General features: G+C 43.9%; 6 protein-coding genes across 6 annotated transcripts; 3 read left to right on the top strand and 3 right to left on the bottom strand.

Moving 5' to 3' along the window:
* Positions 1–1,125: 1,125 nt before the first annotated feature.
* On the top strand, positions 1,126–2,083 carry N7519_006997 (Voldacs domain-containing protein; the record flags this gene model as incomplete). Its single annotated transcript, XM_057293773.1, has 2 exons — positions 1,126–1,406; positions 1,474–2,083. 2 exons carry the CDS (start codon positions 1,126–1,128, stop codon positions 2,081–2,083), a joined length of 891 nt encoding a protein of 296 aa, XP_057148584.1.
* A 375-nt stretch (positions 2,084–2,458) lies between these two features.
* Positions 2,459–4,277, bottom strand: N7519_006996 (uncharacterized protein; the record flags this gene model as incomplete). Its single annotated transcript, XM_057293772.1, has 2 exons — positions 2,459–2,922; positions 2,945–4,277. The coding sequence occupies 2 exons, from the start codon at positions 4,275–4,277 to the stop codon at positions 2,459–2,461; spliced, it is 1,797 nt and encodes a 598-aa protein (XP_057148583.1).
* Positions 4,278–4,291: 14 nt separating this feature from the next.
* Positions 4,292–5,122, bottom strand: N7519_006995 (uncharacterized protein; the record flags this gene model as incomplete). The annotated part of the gene is made up of 1 exon (XM_057293771.1): positions 4,292–5,122. The coding sequence occupies one exon, from the start codon at positions 5,120–5,122 to the stop codon at positions 4,292–4,294; it is 831 nt and encodes a 276-aa protein (XP_057148582.1).
* Positions 5,123–6,699: 1,577 nt separating this feature from the next.
* On the top strand, positions 6,700–7,700 carry N7519_006994 (putative carbonyl reductase; the record flags this gene model as incomplete). Its single annotated transcript, XM_057293770.1, has 3 exons — positions 6,700–6,952; positions 7,016–7,399; positions 7,453–7,700. The coding sequence occupies 3 exons, from the start codon at positions 6,700–6,702 to the stop codon at positions 7,698–7,700; spliced, it is 885 nt and encodes a 294-aa protein (XP_057148581.1).
* A 662-nt stretch (positions 7,701–8,362) lies between these two features.
* N7519_006993 (uncharacterized protein) lies at positions 8,363–9,091 on the bottom strand (the record flags this gene model as incomplete). Its single annotated transcript, XM_057293769.1, has 1 exon — positions 8,363–9,091. One exon carries the CDS (start codon positions 9,089–9,091, stop codon positions 8,363–8,365), a length of 729 nt encoding a protein of 242 aa, XP_057148580.1.
* A 7,868-nt stretch (positions 9,092–16,959) lies between these two features.
* Positions 16,960–17,889, top strand: N7519_006992 (uncharacterized protein; the record flags this gene model as incomplete). Its single annotated transcript, XM_057293768.1, has 1 exon — positions 16,960–17,889. The coding sequence occupies one exon, from the start codon at positions 16,960–16,962 to the stop codon at positions 17,887–17,889; it is 930 nt and encodes a 309-aa protein (XP_057148579.1).
* Positions 17,890–19,170: the final 1,281 nt, after the last annotated feature.

The raw sequence follows: 19,170 nt of genomic DNA, 5'->3' as shown, positions 1-19,170 counted from the left end.
TCATTACCTAGGTATTATCCCGAGGTCATATCAAATCATAACTAATCTTGCCCCCCTAGGAATCCAATCGTTTCCCGTTTTACTAAGTTTTAGAAAAGCCCAGGGATACACCGGATGTTCACTTAACGTTTCACTATTATGTTTTACCTGTAGACTTTCCTATTGCAATTACTTCTCCTTTAGATCGGATGTTCAATCTAATGGACCAATGCATACTTCGTCTTGTAGGGTGTGTGGAGGCCTGTGTTGCTCCAATGGAGGGTCGCATGGCCCCAGTTGCAATATATACCGTCAGTCCTCTGGAGGTGAGAGCCTCTAGGATGCGTATAGCTGATCCTCCAGTACGGCGGTCGCTTCTACACTAGATGAGATGTGTGGTTTTTTTTTAATAAGTTCAGCTAAATTCCTCACAGCCTAGGAGAAAGTGCATGGTTACCAGAATTATAGAATGGATTATAATAGAGCGGCTCCCAAGCTCACGGAAAAGATCCCTCTACCAGTGTATAGCCGCCAGTGCGCCATATCGTATTTTTCTATATTGAATTTTGACTGTCATACCGCCAATTTCCTGTTACCTACAAATTCTAGTGATTAATTCCTATAATATCAACTTCTATAGGGTCAATTTCTATAATATCACAATTTCTATAACAAGACTAGTCGGCTGCTTATACAGCCGTAGTCTTTATGTTGTAGTGGTCTTTTTTTAGTAGACTACTTAGGTACATAGGCTATCTAATATCTACCTAGGTAGTTCTAGATATTTTCTCCCCCTTCTCAATTTATTAGGTAGATAGTAGAAAAGGGCCAAAAAAAGGCTTAATTTATAAAGGGAGCTTTTCTATATATGACCTTAGATATCTCAACTTCTATAATATCTCAAAATTTCTATAGTGTCAATTTCTACGCCATGAATTTCTATCAATTTTTATTTCTATAGTCAATAAAACACACGAATACTAGTCCTATGAAATGTTCTGCTAGCAAAATACGATATGGCGCACTGGCGGCTACACATTGCCGTAGCTCCACCCCGCGCCGGAAGCTCTTTTCATTCCCCAACTCCATATATATCATTCAAGCTTTTCCCCCCCTCCCTCTCTATAACTACATATATACTACGATATGGAGGCCATTAACAGCTCCCCCGAAGCCTCCTCATTCGTGCCGCTCGCCGAACACCAGTCGCGCACCCCAAGCTCCTTCTACTCCGGACCCCCAGTATTGTACCACCACAGCCAGCGCTGCAAGATCGTCATCCTTGAGCGCGAGCTACTTGCCACTCCAGCACTAAGTGCCCTGCGCGGCCAGGATGGTGCTAACGACAGTGCCGCAAGCCGGAACCAGCAGGACGGCGATGAGAAAGAGGTCGCAATCTCAGACGTGGATATCTGGGTAACATCCGAGTGAGTGTATCAATTCCCTTTACATCCCAAAATGAGTATACCGACTGACTAACTCTTCACTCAACAGCAAATTCTTCCTCTTCTCCCGCACCGTCTCAACAGGCGTGTCAATCCCCTACCCTTCGATCTCACTACATGCACTCCAACGGCTACGCGTCCCAAACACCGACGCCGAAGTCCAGGGTCTGTACATGCAGGTCGCGACGCCGGGTGCGCCCTCTGCCGACGACGAAGAGGAATGCATTGCAATGACTGTGGTGCTGCCCGCCGACGCCACGCTACAAGAGTCCACTGAGGCCGCGGAGGAGGCGGAGACACCTACGCAGCAGCTTTACAACGCTGTCTCGGCGTGCTCCAATTTACACCCTGACCCTGTCGAGCAGGGAGATGAGGACGACGAGGAAGATGGACCTAAGTTCATTTCGGCTGAGGAGCACGATGGAGTCTTCCAGCTTGGTAATGGCGGTCTGCCCCCGCCTGTTGATGGGAGCTCCGGATGGATCACTGCGGAGAACATGGATCAGTTCTTTGATGCGGATGGGAACTGGATTGCTGCTGGTGAGCCGCCTTCTTTCCCTCTTGGGCCTGGGGCTGGGACTGTTAGGGCTCGAGAGGGGGAGAATGGCGTCGACGAGAATGGAGATGAGGACGAGACGAAGTGGCGCAAGACGGATTGATTTGGTATAGACTGCTACGAAGGAAAATATGAAATACTCGGTGTATGATTTGGCGTTCAAAATACTTGGGTAGTTATGTACTATACTGCCAATGGATCATTTTGCTATTGTAGAATGGAAACATAGTAGAGAATGGTTAGATTTCTTTAATGAATATCAACCTTAGAAAACATACATATGAAAACAAAAGAAAGACCGACCACCAGGCGACACAAAGTAAGAAGTAATAAAACAAATAAAAGACAGATAGAAGAAAAGGACACTGAAGCTTTTCGCCAACATCAGTATCAGATACTGCACAATAAAAAGAAATCAAAATGAATCAAAAGAAAACTGTCGCTTTCAAAGCTCACAAAAGACACAGCAAAATCACGCTCATTCCCGTAGGAACCCATCGCCGTCGTAAAGGCTAGCAGGTGTGGCAGTTCCAATTCCAAGTCCAAGACCCTTGCCCGTTGGAGTAGTCATCCCTCGACGGGGAGAAGTAGGAGTCGGGGGTGCATGGTGGCTCGACATATGAGGTGGTAATTGTTGGTTGGTTGGCGTGGAACGGGGAACACTGTTCTTGTCACGGGTGGGGGAGGACTCAGGCGTGCGGGAATGATCCAATCGGGGCCTGCACGGAGGTCTTGAAAGGGGAGATAGTCTGGTTGGAATCCTCGAAGATAGTAACACGATCTTTGACCATTGAGGACCGGCGGGAGCCGTAGAGTGCAGACCCGCCAATGGGACCAAGTCCGTTGTCCATGCTAGACACTGAGACACGATCTCGCCGGGATGAGCGATTTGGAGCATCCGTTTTCGTGCGTTGAAGTGAGTCTGCGGATCTGCGCCAGTCACTGCCTTCTGTTCCTGTGATACTCATGACAAGAGGGAGGCGGTTGGGCGAGGCCAAAGGACTATCTGTATGATGGGAGGAGGTTAAGGGGGCGCAAGTCGTCTGTCTGCGAGCTGGAATGGCGCCGGGTTGGCTGCGAGGCCCCTTTACCGCTGAGCGTCGTGGGCTACCCATGGCAGGGGAGTTCTCATGTGATGGCAATGGAGTATCGGACAGCTCCCATACAGGTGGTACTTTTTCGGAAGAGGGAGTGTGAGTGAGAGAGTTGCCGTGAGACACAGGGAGGGATGTGAAAAGTTCAGGGAGAGCGCGATTGTCTTCGAATGGAAGCTTATTGCCAGCCATTGCAGAAGGAGCACGGCTCCTCTTCTTGCAAGGACTGTCGTCGTCATACATTTGGAGCTGCGGCTCCTCGACTAGGGGTCCGAGAGAGCCTAGTCCGGGCTTGCCATGTCGACTGCCGTACTTGCTGCGCCTTGAAGAGGACAGAGGAGACGGTGGAGTTGGTGGCAGCGAAGGCAAGGGTTTTGGTGGGTTGTTGATTGCGGACTCACGCAGATCCAGCTCCTCCATTTTGTCGAAGTCTTCTGGTTCTTCTTCGACGGTAGGAGAAAACGTCGATGACCCAAACGTCATGGGTGGATGGATAGAAATACGGACGCAGTTTTGGCGTCGGTGACCCTTGCGTTGAGGATTTCCACCCTTGAGTGCGGAGGGAGGATTGCCCTTTAGGGAGAGACTGGTACGTTGCATCGGACTTGGTGGCTTAGCGGTCTTGCCTGCGTTGCCTGGTGATCTGACCGGTTGGAACAGAGTCCCACCCCCAGGTGAGCCAACGTAGAATGGGTCGTTCACTATTTCATCATTCTCGTAGTCCGTACAGCTTTGGAATTGATTGACATGTGGTCCAAAGGGCATGTGAGAGCCCGATGATCGCCAGGACGGGGCTGAATTTGGATATCCCAGACGTCCCACTGGAGTCCCAGACCGCAGGGAGGCATGTCTTGAAGGGGGATTAGATGAAGACATGGAGTCAGTTCGACGTGGGGCACCAGAAAGACGATCACTGGAGAGGCCCGAATGATGAGTCGTCAAACTTCGTCGAGGTGACAAGGGCGCAGATTTATGACGAGTTTCAGTCGTCGAGGAGGAGCGGACAGGGAAGTTATGCATAGGAGGGATGGAGGTGTTGGTGGCAATGAAACTCCTCCGACCATCCTTGACTCCAACGTCGGCAGCGCTGAAAGGCACAAACGTGCCTGAAGGGAAGTCAGGTGAGGTCATATCAGTGTCAGCCGACCTAGGACCATTTCTACCGTCATCCAAAATTGAACTATTGGTAGTATCCAGACTCATGGAGGAAAGTCTCATCACAGAGTCATTCCTAGCGTAACTAAATCTGTCTGGGGGATATGCAGTTGGTGGGGAGGAGGTACCGGGTGACCAGGCATCACCCCGGCAGTTTGACTAGCGATACTTCCCCCACGAAGACGAGTAGGAGACTCTTCGGTTGGATCAAACCCAGACGAGTTACGATCTTCCGAAACAGGAAATACACTTGACCGCTCGCGTGCTGGAAGAGGCCATCCAGGTGAAACAGGCTTCATACCTAGATGGAATCCAGTATCATTCTCGTTGAGATCTGGTGTTTGCGTTGGAGTTCGTTCTGCTGGTAATTCCAAAACCCCCTCGACAGCCGAAAGTGGGACGTCTTGTTTTGATATTGATATTGATGCTTTAGTTGGCGGACTAGGAAGATGATTTGATTCACTCAACGTAGCCAACGAGCTCATACGTTTGTGGGACGATCGTGATAAGCGCTTTGAACGAGATCGAGAAAGGGAATTGCGGAGAGATCGTGCCTTCTCAGTGAAGGGAAAAGATGACTCTGAGTCGCTTTTCGGACGATGCAAACTTTCCCTCGACGTTAATTGTCCCCATTCTGATGGTTTGCCATATGGAAGCTGCCCATGAGCCCTCAATATACTCCCTTCTGCCCGGCTCAGTTCAGTCAAGGTGTCCACCGGGGCAGATCGCAAGCCCCCACTGCTCCATCCCTGCCTCTGGGTGAGGCCTATCAGCCTCATTGTATGGCGCTCTTTGCGATACCTGACCCAGACAATGATGCTGACCACCGAGAGGACAATGAAGATGGCCGCGCCGCAAGCGGCTATGGCGATGACGGCGGGCAGGGCCAGCATGATCGCCTCGCTGGTGTGTCACTGAACTGACTCGGAGACTGTGAAGACGCAATCGGCGGAGACGATCCGTGAGTATCGGATTGGGTTTGAACATGCGATGTTGGGGATTATCGCTGTATCAAAACGGCAACAGTGAGGCTTCACAGAGCTGGAATCTTCATCCTCCTAGAACAAAACCTCACAGGAATAAGGAAAAACAAGAGTTGCTAGCATTCAATTAAGGGGGGGCCACCATTTGTTATGGGAACATTAATTCCAGCCGAGGAATGCTCATTCATCACCACCCGGTGCAAAGAATGCTGGCGGCCACACGGTATACCCCCTTCAATCTTGTTTCAACAATGACAACGCCACCAAATATAATTGTGTGAGCAGGCCATCGACACATCTGCGAATCAGTATAGGTTGGTTGGATGTTGAGTGCCCAATCGAATCCAGTCTATACTTGACACGGACATGTCGCCATCTTTCGAGTGCCCTTTCCACGTCTTATTTGATACCCTTGTTCGGTGGAATCTAGGGTGCCTTTTTAGACATATTTCTAATGTTTAGATGAATGGTTAACAGCCCCAAGAAGCCGTCCAACCATGGAATAACGCACTGGTCGCCTTTGACGATACTCCGGCGATCAATATGATCAGTGCACAACCTTGGCCGACCCTATTAATGTCCGGATAAGTGATCCATTTTGATTCTAACTGAGTGGCTTTGTTAATGCCGGAATATAGATTAGTATACGTAATAATTGCGGAGTTTGCATTGGATTGTACCGTGATAATGCATTGACCAGGATAATTACCCCTTGGGCGCATACTTTTCGAGACAGTTGGATCCTACCGATAGCAGAAATTTGAATTTCTACAATTTCCAATATAACCTTATAAAAAGCCAGTTCAAGCATCTGCAGTTCTTTCTGCGGTCGTGGACCTGGATGGATGTCGTCTTGGGGTCAAGTATCCTGAAACCTCGGCGTCCTTCGCCATTTCCAGGAGAATGGCCAAGTATTATTCCGGGGTAGGTTTGTTCCCTATAACCTCCAATCCTAGGGTAAATCCACATTGAAGATTGAAGAGTACATATGTATTATTGTAGTGGAAAGTGTGGAGTGCAAGTTCCCACATTGAACGGGCTAAGATGATCGTTACCCCAGGTCTTGGTTTCACCGCCTCATGTGGGAAGACCCCAGGTGAGAATAGCCTCTTCCAATTTCTGATAGACCTGACCTTGGAAACAGGTTTACAGGTCTATTTAATCATATCAAATTATGATGTATCTCATTGCATCCTGTCAAATTGACTACTCTGCATAGTGCCATTACCCACGATCCACATGAACCAGTGCCATCGAGACACAATGCGAGAGCTCCCAAGGTGTATGTATACATAGGAGGGAAGGGAGAAGGCCAATGGTCTAGTCCGATTTCCCCGCCAACGCATCACTCACCGTCTATCACCTTGTGGTTTCTGGATTTGCCCCTCATGAGCTCTATATTTAAGTGACCTCCCGGACTTGCCCTTACTTCGCCTCTTTCACTTTTGTCATTTTCTCTCTATCCTCTCTTCTCTCCTCTTGCTACAATGGCAGCTAACCCAATTACTAAGAATGGACTCTTTGTCCACAACAACACCACTGCTCCTGAGCACCCGAGTCTCATGAGCATGTTCTCCCTCAAGGGGAAGACTGCAATTGTTACCGGTGCTGGCGCCGGTATCGGTCTGGCCGTTGCTCAAGGTCTGGCCGAGGCTGGTGCCAATGTGGCCATGTGGTACAATAGCAACACCAAGTGTATCAAGAGGGCCGCCGAGATCGCTGAACAGTACGGTGTTCAGAGTGCGTAACGAATCCACGCATTGTGATTGGTTCCACATCATTCTAATACAATTTCTTTCACAGCCAAGGCATATAAAGTTCAGGTCACCGACTCAAAGGCTGTCGAGAAGGCCGTAAACGACGTTGTCAAGGAATTCAATGGCCGTCTCGACGTCTTTATTGCTAACGCCGGTGTTCCCTGGACCCAGGGCCCCATGGTCGACGGTCCCCTCGACCACTACCGCGATGTCGTTGCCATTGATCTTGATGGTACCTTCTACTGTGCCAAGGCTGCTGCTGAACACTGGCGCCGCCAGAAGGAGGAGGGCACCGATGCCAACGGCAACAAGCTCACCAATTTCACATACGGTAGCTTCGTCGCTACGGCCTCTATGAGCGGTCATATTGTCAATTTCCCCCAGATGCAGGCTGCCTACAATGCCGCCAAAGTTGCCGTCATTCATCTGTGTAAGTTTTAGTTTAGATCCATCGGCTCCAGCACGCTGCTAACACCTTCCTAGGCAAGTCTCTTTCTGTCGAATGGGTCCGCTACGCTCGCGCCAACACCGTATCCCCGGGTTACATTGCGACTGAGATCTCCAACTTTGTGCCTGAGGATACCAAGAACATCTGGCGCGACAAGATCCCCATGGGCCGTGAGGGCCAAGCCCATGAGCTGAAGGGTGCCTATCTCTATCTCGCCTCCGATGCTTCCACCTATACCACTGGGGCTGATCTCATAGTCGACGGCGGCTACTGCGCCCCGTAAATTCTCTCTCATACAAATTAGAAAAGCGGGATCTTCGGTTTGAAGCGTAATTCTTGGGGAGATGTTAGCGGTTTTAATCTAAACGCTACGATAGATGAACGTAACGATAAAAAGACAGTTTAGATGGACAAATCTGAATAAAAAAATTGTATTTGCAAGATTTCCCCATGCCCAGAATGACTCGCATGGTAAAATGGTGTCTAAGACACCGATGCCAGACCCCGACGGAAGCATTTTCTCATCGCCGGCACGACCAGCCAAATTTCAACTTGTGCGCGATTGCCGAGCCAATAACGCTACGAGACGATGCCATCCTTGTACACCATAGGAAGAAATGGCTCGATCCCTTGCGTGGCGCTTTAGTGTTGATAAAGCCCCGCCAATGACATCCTGGAATGCGATCTAACCCCGCGTGACAGGGCTCATAGACCGATGTGACCGAGTCGATCAGTTGCTTCGATCAAAATACCTACCACCTACGAGGTAACTTGCAACATGAAGGTATACTAGGGTGGGACTTGGATATTGAAGTGACGTTTCTTTCTAGTCAAGTGAATAATGACATCGGACAGTCCACGGGTAGGATCATCGCTCAGGTCATCAGGTGCTCGGACATGCTGCCAAGCCTATGGACGTTGTATTCCCAAAGCCTCATATACTCCTCACCCACGTCGTTCAAGGATATCGGGTGTATCGAAGGCAAAAACACCCTGCGATGTCCACTCAACAACATCATCCAACCAGGCTACCGGTCCACTTTGTTCCTCGTGGTCGATAGTATAAATAGGACGCTGGACTTCGAATTCCCAGACGGGGATATGCTCGACTGGGTTCCGTGGCTCGAAGACCGCCTCGTCAACAGCGGAGTTGGACCAGTCAGAGCCGTACTCGTCGGAGGACACTGAAGATCCAGGAGGACTTGGGGATGGGCTGTTGGTGGGGGACTCGCCGAGTTCCGCGAAGGTGGGACGGTGTCGCGGACGGTATGGGCCTCCAGCATATGATGTGGTTAAGCCGTGGCCGTCAACTTGGGTTTCATTACCACTTTCTCGGAATACATTGACTGTGTCGAGAGCAGGGTTATCGGCGTATCGATGGTAGTCAGGTGATGACATGGATGAAGTTGTGGGAGGTGGAGGATGTTGTTCTTCTTCATCTTTGGTATCGAGGTTAACTGGCTCGTATCCTGCCCTGGACATGTGGTTTGGTGGGCTTTGGCGGCCAGGATTACAGTTGAAGAATTTGTGCGCAATCTGTTGGTACGCGGGGAGGATGGCACGACGATGGACGGCACGGAGATGCTGCATAATCGAAGCATTATAGACGGCAACAACGAAGAGGAATGAAAGGGCCAGGCAAATTGCCGGGAATGCAAGAGAAGCTTCTGCCATGATAACTTTGCTGATCGCAAATGGTTCCTGAGAGTGAAGGGGCGATGTTGGAGATACAAGAATGCACGTGTGAACTTGGGGAGGAGAAAGGGAAGTAGAAGCAACGCTGAAAAGGAACACAAATCGGCAGTTTAACAGCTACTGCGAATTGATGAACAATAGCATGATGGACTTGTCAAACTGGAAAAAACAAAGGTATCTAAGCTCATTCAACAGCGAGAGTCGACTATTTTCCTTACGTCTACTCACCTATATAAACTAATATCAATTTGCCTAAGGACAATAAGATAGCAAGTCCTGACACTCGATCACTGACATCAACATATAGATTGAATCCGAGTTACATTGTAAATTATCATAGGGCCTCATAGTTTTCACAAGTATCCCGCCCGAGGATCTCGTAGTCACGATGTCCGTTCACGATGTCCGGTCACACCCTTAATTGCACCTTCCCCATATGACCTTTCACGCCCACACGTCATAACTGAAAACATTGAAAGGGGTGATATTGGGGTGATATTTGTTGAATACAGAAACACGATCTATATAGCATATATGTTGAGACAAAAATAATACTATGAAAAGTACTATGAATATGAAGATTCCAATTGTATACTATAGAAAGTAAATGAATGATTTGTCTATCTTCTTCATACATGGAAAGGAGCATCTATTTATACTCCTTTTTCGTATACCCCCATTATGGTAGAATAGAAAGGACTCGGTAAGAAAACAGGGCTCGGTAAGAAACAACAACAACAAGAAGAAGCAAAAACTGACTAAAAGCAGGCTCAATTGAAATGCGAAGCGCTGATGCCGTGAGATAACGACCTATATACTGAGGATAGCAATGTCATGATCAAACTGCATATAGCCGAGGGAGCCAGACTTCTTCTAGCAGGAGCCAGAGTGCAGATCCTTCGTATATAGGATCTATATTCTTAATACCGAGTTAGGGTTAGCGTTACACCACGAAAAAGGCCAGTATTAATAAGAATTAACTGGGATTTTCAACACGCCCCTTAATGCGAAGCCGTATAAGGTATAAAAACGAAGGTGAAGAAGATCAATATAGTATAAAAACTACAATTAAAAAGGTAGTATAAAAACTACAAATAAAAAAGTAGTATGAAAAAGTAGTATAAAGGCTATAGATAAAAAGTATATAGATGCTTTTTGGTACGCCAATTGACGCCCCCTAATTAGAAGAAGGGGTCAATAAATCTAGCTATATAGGATCCAGTTTTAGTCTAGCTATAAAGAGCTTAAACTAGGGAAAAGGGAGCGGCTTTATAAGGCCGTCGGCGATATTTTCTACGCCTTTAATATAGTGTAATATGATCCTTTTTCTCTTAACTTACTCTCTAATCTAATACTAGTGTATATTAATATATTTTATACGGCCTACATTTTTCGGATTAAGCGTTATTAAGATAGCAGATTAGCTATCGCTATATAACGGGATCGGTATAAGATCTTTTTATAGATCGAGGTCATTAATCAATCTCCTTAGCTAGATAGCCTCACTTCCTATAGTGGAAAGGGCTATATATTCGGCTTTAGCGCTAGATTTAGTAGTACTAGACTACTATTAAGATTTCTATAAGATAGGAGCGCCGGCGAAGAAGAAGATAAAGCTAGTGCGGCTTTTCATATTAGCTCTAGATATATAGGAAGCGTCGACTTATCCCTATAGATTGAGATTGTTATCAGATTTGTATATAAGGGTATAGCTACTTATCCCCTAGTATAAGTAAGCAACCTAGTTGCTAGCTTTTAATACTCCTCGTTAGGGTTAATAAGGAATTGGGATAGCATACTCACTACTAATACGAGATCTAGACGAGAGACGGTATTAGCGTAGTTCACAGAACCAATATCAGATTGATACTACTTAATAGCTTTACTTATTACTATCTGATCTTACTCCTTAGTTAGTATATAGGAGAGTGGGATAACGGGTTTAAGAATTGCTCTTAAAAAAGCTTTCTCGCTCTTACTAGTTAGAGTATCTAGTATCATTACTTCTTTACTAATCCGATTGATATATATCTTCTATAAGATAGATAGTACGCCGGCGAGCTTTTAGTAGGAGATCTTTATAGAGAGATAATAATATATCTCCCCAAGATCGGACGTTATCCACTTTATCGAGATTAGCTTTTTCGTTTTATTAATCAGTTCTATATTCGAAGCTACAATCAGCATATCGTCGATATAAATAAAGATATAGATAATAGATAAAGATAAGGATAAAGATCCGCCCCCCTAATTAGAGCGAGATTTTAGGATGCGCTTTATATAAAGATATAGGTCTATAGAGGATTTCATAAAGCCGTTTTTTAGAAGAAAATCACCGAGGGTATTAGACCAATTCGCTACTAACTATTTAAGACTATATATACTACGCTTTAGTAAGCATACTTTATCGTCTAATCTATCTTCGAGACTATCTAGATAGTTTATATAGAGCGTCTCTTTAAGGAGAGCGTTTAAATATACATTTCCGATATCGATATATACAGTCTCGAGTCTCTTTTTAGCTATTATAGTAAAGAGTACTCGAAATATTTCGTATCGTCTAGTGCTAGCAAAGGTGTCTTCGTAATCTAGATACTCTCTTTACTAGAAGCCTCTTACTACCTAGCGAGCTTTAAATTTCAATAGTAGGCCGTCTATATCAATTTTCAATTTAAAAACCCATTTACTAGTAAAGATATTGATATTAGGAGAAGGCTTTAGTCTTAGGACCATTTCCTAGGTGCCGATAAGATCTAGCTAAGCCATCTCAATCTTCATAGCACGATACCACTAAGGCCAAAAAGGTGAAGCTTTTGCCTTTAAAACTATCTTCGGATCGTTAAGCCATTTTATATCGATAGATTGTATTAATAGTATAGGTAATAAAGGGGGGGAGATCCGGGAGATCTAATTTTTGATTTAGTATAGCGGCTATTAATAAAGCTTACATTTTAGCTTTATTTTCTCGAGATATAGTATCGTAAACATGATTCCGTATATCTTTATTAAGCTACTATAGCTCCTCTATTAATATAGGAGGAGCTCTATCAGAAGCATCTGAATCTATATCTGATATTTTATCTATTAGTTCAATAGCTTATCCGTCGTTTTCTTTATCGGAGTTTTAATTAAAAAGCAGGTCTTCTTCAATAGAAGCTTCCTCGGCGCTCGGTTTTAGGAATCGAGTCCTTATTCGAGTAATCTAGTCTTCTAATTACAGTTTTAGTAGATCTAGGTTATTATATAGGGTCTAGTCGTCTCTCTCGTCGAAAATAACGTCTCTATAGACGATAATTTCTCCCTTTTAGTCCGGATCCTAGCTTAGTTTCCAGATTCTATACTAAGCTCTGTGATAGCTAGTATAGCCTATCAGCCTACCTAGCTAGGCTCTAGGTTAAAGATACCGGCTAGTAGTGCTCTTTACTACTATATATATCTCTTCCGGATTGCGTATAATATATATATTATATCTTAGGATACAGAGGAAGCTAATATCTAGCTTCCTACCGTAGCGAATTTCGTATAGCGTCTTAGCAGATTGATTTTCTACTTACTACTTTCTTCTATAGTAAATAGTGAGGTTTCGTACTATTATTACTATCTTTATAATCTCCGGCTAGAGATAGTCTAGAAGTCCTATATTGTGGAGTATAGATCGGGTTCGCTCTTACACAATCCGTATCATCCGTTCGACTTTACCGTTTTGACTATATACGTACGGGGCTAAGAAGTATAGCCTCGTATTAGTGTTTTTAGCCCACTTTTATAGGCGGTAATTATCGAATTCTCCGCTATTATCGCTTTAAAAAGTAGCTATTTCTATTCTACTTTCTAGAATCTTAGTCTACTCTAGCAATGGCAGATCCGGGGTAACAAAAGCTTTAATAGCGAGCTCTCTCTCGTTTATATAGCGCTTACTAATATTAATAACGAGATCTATCATATAGTCTTTATAAGAGGTAAATTAGACATCTCCCTATCTATCGAAATCGTCGATATCTATTATCTAGTATCTTACCTAGCTGCCGAATCTATAGGGTATCTTTCCGCCGCCACCGAGATCTAGATATACTAGATCTCCTATTTTTATAGATCGGTATAGCACCGGCGCGCGTCTAGGTGCTAGCTAAACCTTACCGACTATACAATACTCGCATTTTTCTTTAGGAATTGGAAGTCCCTTTATATTAATCCTATCTACTACTATAGCTATCTCTATAACTATATTAGGATAAATGTGGTATAGCCTTCGATACTATATATTGATATTGACGCGGTCCTTCTTCAATTTAATGATTTAGGGAGCGGCTTACTCCGTTAAAGTATATATTAGGACCGAGGAAAAATGATCCGAAGATAAATTAGCCGAGAAGGCCGGTAGAATTAATCCAATTTGCGAGGGCTCCGGTATATATATAGGTATAGTTTCTAGCAGAGTATTAGTATCTAATTCCTAGCTAGAATTTCTAGTTATAAGCCGCTTACTACGGGTAGTAATATATAAATAAGTAGGATCTATATCCTCGTCGTCGAAGATCAGCTCTTCCTCCTAAGAAGTCTCGTCGTCGAAGACTATCTCTTATTAGGAAGCGAGATATTATATGCTAATACTTATCGATAGTACAGCTTCTTACTTACTAGATTAGAATTAATAAATCTTCCTAACATTAAGAAGCTAGTTTTAGCCTAAGCGTTTCCCTTTTACTAGGATAACTCTATCCGGCCTTTTAAAAAGCACGTTTTTATTACCGAATTCCGCTATGATTCCTTTATCAGTAAGCTTAGACTAAGAGATAAGGTTGATCCGGAGGTTTAGCATATATATCGTGTTTAAAAGCCTAAGGTTTCTTCCCTCTTTAGTCCCGTCGTCGATAGTTATTATAACATCTCCGATAAAGCCATAGACTGTTTTAGCACCGAGTGCTATACATATACTAGTACTATAAGGTCTACTTGTCTCTAGTATAAAGAAGTCCGGAGAACAAATCATAAATACATTATATACAGTATCACAAATCTATCTTAACATATCTAGTTTTACTAAGGTAGAGAGAGCTTCGGACAAAGCCTATATAGTATCTATAATAAAAATGTCGGTTGCTTTTACGTTAGTACTAGCCGGAGCTAGTTCGGGATACTTCTACTAGCACTTTTCGATAGTATAGCCTCGCTTATTACAGTTTGTATATATTAGGATGGTTGATTTTGCTATCGATAAGCTGGTTTTTAATCCCTTTTTACCTTTAAATTTAGTATTAGTAGCGAGTGCGGACTCGGAAGAGGACTCGGTTACTTTATCCGTTTTTATAGCGTATAATCTATATAATTTCTTACCGGTAAAGGTCTTCTTTTCTCTATAGAGCTCTCTATAGATACGGTCAAATTAGTAGAGATCGACGGGATTAGCTATCTTACTAATAAGTGCGTCGAAATTGGATCTCTATATATACTATTCAGGGCTATCGAGGCAGTATATAAGTTTAATATATTTCTCGATTTCGTCTATTTCTTCCTAGATATATATCTTACTTTATCTAGTTATAAGCTTACTATTCCAAACTGATTTAAATAATTTAATAAGATCAGAAATAGATCTATATTTAGAATTAGCTATCTTCTTAATAGCTAATATACCTTCTTATACAATAAAGACTTCTTCGGTCTTATATTGGTCCCGGAGAGATTTCTAGATTCTCTCTAGTTCGGGATCCTTTAAAAATCGGAGGTTTTTATTAATCTTTACGCTAATAGTATTAGCTATCATTAGCTACGTATTACCCTTTAGCACTTTTAAAGAGTAGTACTAGAGGTGATCAATAGGTAGGTCTCCTACCTAGCCCTCGATCACTTATTCGAGGAGGTTTTAGTTCATAAACTACTTCATATTTTAGGCCTATAAACGGTAGTTAGCTTTACCGGTAAGAGAAAGGAATTTGAATTAAGCTCTCTTTCTTCCTAACTTTATCATATCTTCCACAAAGGAGAGATATCTAATAGCGGTAGCTTCTTATTAAACTACGGAGAGAACTAGCGTCTACTCTCTTATAAAGAACATAGTCGGTTCTCTTCGAGGGGTTGATTCCTATAGGATAGGATAATTAACAGTCGATTCGTTGATATTATTAGGATCGTCAATTTTATATAGTCTAGCTAGCTACTTACCTTTACTAGTACTAGTGTAAAGATATATCTCAATACTTTCTAAGATAGGGGCAGCTTACTAGAAAGCTACAGATTAGGCAGCGGCGTACTATACAGCTACATACTTAGCAGCTACGAGAGCTTCTTTAGTTTAGGAGAGCTCTCTTTATAGATTTCTTATCTATTATTCTTACTCTCGCATATATCTTCCTTATTCAGTTTAAACCTATATTAGCATATCGGCCGTTTCTATAAGCCGGCGGCGAGCTTCAGCTTCAGCTTCAGCTTTAGTATCAGCGTCATCGTCGCTTTCTTCTTCTTCGCCATCTACAGCTTCTATAGTATCTTCAGCGTCTTCGCTATAAACTAGTATATCCTTATTTTTATTATCAACAAGAGGGATTGTAAGGAGTAGGAAGAGGAGGATTCCGGCGGCGAGAAGAAGAAGGTTCACTAGGCTGCTCTACACTACTACAGGTAGTTAGAGCCATAGTAAAAAAAAATAAAGGTAAAGTGAGAGAGAAGTAAGAGATAGATAAAGGGGAGATAAAGCTTATAGAAAAGCTTTAATAATTATATAGATAAAGCTTATAAAAAAGCTTCAATAAAGGTTGTCTATAATAAGACAGATGCTTTATAGAAAAAGTAGAAGCTTATAGAAAAGCTTCGATAAATACTACTTAGCAAGCAGATACCTTTAGCAAAGGCTAAAGCTTATAGAAAAGCTTCAATAAGATGAATTGCTCGGGGGTGAGTAATGGTATAAATCCGGCTTATAGAGCTAAGCCGGGCTTATAACCTGTTGAATATAGAAACACGATCTGTATAGCATATATATTAAGACAAAAATAATACTATGAAAAGTACTATAAATATAAAGATTCCAATTGTATACTATAGAAAGTAAATGAATGATTTGTCTATCTTCTTCATACATAGAAAGGAGCATCTATTTATACTCCTTTTTCGTATACCCCCATTATGGTAGAATAGAAAGGACTCGGTGAGAAAACAGGGCTCGGTGAGAAACAACAACAATAAGAAGAAGCAAAAACTGACTGAAAGCAGGCTCAATTGAAATGCGAAGCGCTGATGCCGTGAGATAACGACCTATATACTGAGGACAGCAATGTCATGATCAAACTGCATATAGCCGAGGGAGCCAGACTTCTTCTAGCAGGAGCTAGAGTGCAGATCCTTCGTGTATGGGATCTGCATTCTTAATGCCGAGTTAGGGTTAGCGTTGCACTACGAAAAAGGCCAGTATTAATGAGAATTAACTGGGATTTTCAACAATATTGAGATATATCTAGAGAAGCCATCTGGACGCTTCCTATATTTAGATTGATACTACAGCTCTCCCAGGTTTGAACTTGGGGTACATGTATCCAAGTATCTCATTGTGCAGTAAAGCATCACTATTCATTGTTTACCCGCTCTGCTTTCTTTGACTCGAATCAATGGGAACTAAGCGTCTTTTGTTTGTCTGGATCTAAATTAGAATCATGGAATCTATTGTTCTCTCTATTCCTTTGTCCACGACATCGACACAAAGGCCTTTCATGCATTGTATAAATGCATGCCCATCTGCATCATCCTCCCCTCAGATCTTCCTCACCCCGCGATCAGACCACAAAACCTTGCATATACCTTATTCCAATTATCCCTTCAACCGTGCCGTGTGCTCTCTCGCGCAGCTATCCACCATGGGAATCCCTACGCGAGATAGAAACCGCATTAGCAAGTGCAGACTTGCACCAAGAAAAAAGTGGACAGAAGCTGTCAAGGGAAATATTGTACAGTTCCTCACCACCGAACAGCTACTGTGTGGACCATTTGCTGAGAGACCAAAGTCACTACAAAGTGCAGCTCTACAAGATGCCCTCGAATGCACCCAATGCAGAGATCTACATATTATCCCATATATGATGAATGCAGACATTGCTAAAGGCTCATATATCACGTCGCAATACCCACCTTTCTTCACCAGCAAAATCACACTCGATGATTACATATCTCCTTCCGACACAGACATAGTAGCCCACGAATATGACAATACGACATTTTGGGAATATATTACGCCCGCCCAACAACAGCGTTACTACGACAAGATCGACACTATCCTCAAGAAGGCCGAGGCTGAGTCAGGAAAGCCAATAGATGAAGCCACCGTGATTTTCGCCCACTATCAAGTGGACTTCCACATCCGCCAACACTACCTCGCCCCCGGAAGTATCCTCAATCTATGCCGCTCAAAGGATGATATTAGGTCGCTGACCCACTGGCAATGGAAGTGCGCCGTAGAAGATGAGACCGCGTTCACAGAATTCCCCGACTGGGGTGTGGGGTGGGTGCATGAGCCGAGTAATTCGCTCGGCCACCAGATTGCAGCATGGCGGATGGGAGAAAGAGGGCGAGAGAAGCATCTCGCGGAAGTGCAGGCCCGGTGGGCCGAGATCAAGGACGAGAGACGAAAGCAGAGAATGCGGACAACCAGAATTTTGTTCAAGGGCAAGCATGTTAGGACTTACAAGTATGAGCTATGTGGACCATGTCCGACAGAGAAGGAGATTATGGATATTGCAATGCAAAGGGGTGATCATTATGAATCCTTCGTGGATGCTATAAATACATGAGGAGAGATGGTTTATTGAATGCTACTTACTATGTACCCATTTGAGTGGATCTTGGCTTTACAAAAGAACAACCACGCTAACCAATGACCCGGATCTCAGACGCCACTTCCTTCAACCTCACAGCCTATGCGCAAGACCCTGCTTTCAAAACAGACGGACCCCTCCTCGCAGTACTGAGTATAGCAGTCATCAAACGCCCAGAGGTATTCCCGCTCGTCACTATCACCACAATGCTCTTCTGCCCCGGTACAGAACGTGAACACCTTGAATTGCTGCTGCGGTCTAAGCTGTGGCTGTTGTTCGATGGCCCGCTTGAGCAATCGAACTTTGGTAGTGGCCAAGGGCCTTTGGTACTTTCACTCCGTAGAATAATAATTATATCTTCTATCTCTGCGTCGCATCTTGTGAAATTCAATAGAACTGATAAGATCGTTAAAATAAGAGGAAATGTGCATATATTGGGGGTTCGGGACGGTCTGCAGGTTAAGGTACGAAGGAGAGCGAGGATGTAGTAAGAGAGAAGTAAAACCGAAATGAGGTTAAGAAGAGACAATGTAGAGAGTCATGAGAGATGGAGATGAGACCTGTTTATGTCTACATATCCATGGATGTACCCATATAAAAAGCCAAGATATACTTAGCCCTTGTCGATTTCGCCAAGACTTTCGGCATTCATACTATCCATACATGTGAGAGACTTGAGTCAGTGTAGGGTGTGTAGATCTCAAAATTCGTACGAACAAGTTGAAGACATTTTGCTGGCCATAAATGAACAAATTCCTCCTAAGCATGATCTTGCCTATTTACACTCTAGGCCAACAGCATCAAATTATCGCGAGTTCCATTACCGCCAAGCAATCATAAAATAGATATTTTCAAGGATGAGTTTGTTAGAGTGGCTTATCGTAGAAGGTATGCCGACATCTTCAAGCAAATCTACAGTAAACATGCTCACGTGCAGAAGTGGAATCTTGTCGCATCGAAGAAGTCAAGGCGTCTGTACTCCGTACCCTAATCTGGACTAGCAACGGCTGCAACGAAAGCCCGAGCCAAGCTGGGGTTGATCCGCTATGAGGCATTATTGGTCTGCAGTGCATGTTACTCGGGAAGTCAAAAGGGATTCGAGAATTGAATTTTTCTCGAATGCTCCTGGTTTGCCTTGCTCCAGCTCTTGCCCAATCTTCCAGTATTTTCGCCATTTCTTTTGACTAGCCGCCCATAACGACGATCAATCTTCGACATGATGACATTGGTTAGAAGGTGTTTCGGGCCCAGAACACC

Source organism: Penicillium mononematosum, assembly GCF_028829835.1.
Source record: "Penicillium mononematosum strain IBT 11891 chromosome Unknown utg000003l:1.0-8172316.0:1.0-8177699.0, whole genome shotgun sequence".
Lineage (NCBI taxonomy): Eukaryota > Fungi > Ascomycota > Eurotiomycetes > Eurotiales > Aspergillaceae > Penicillium > Penicillium mononematosum.
This window is presented reverse-complemented; position numbering and strand designations above follow the sequence as displayed.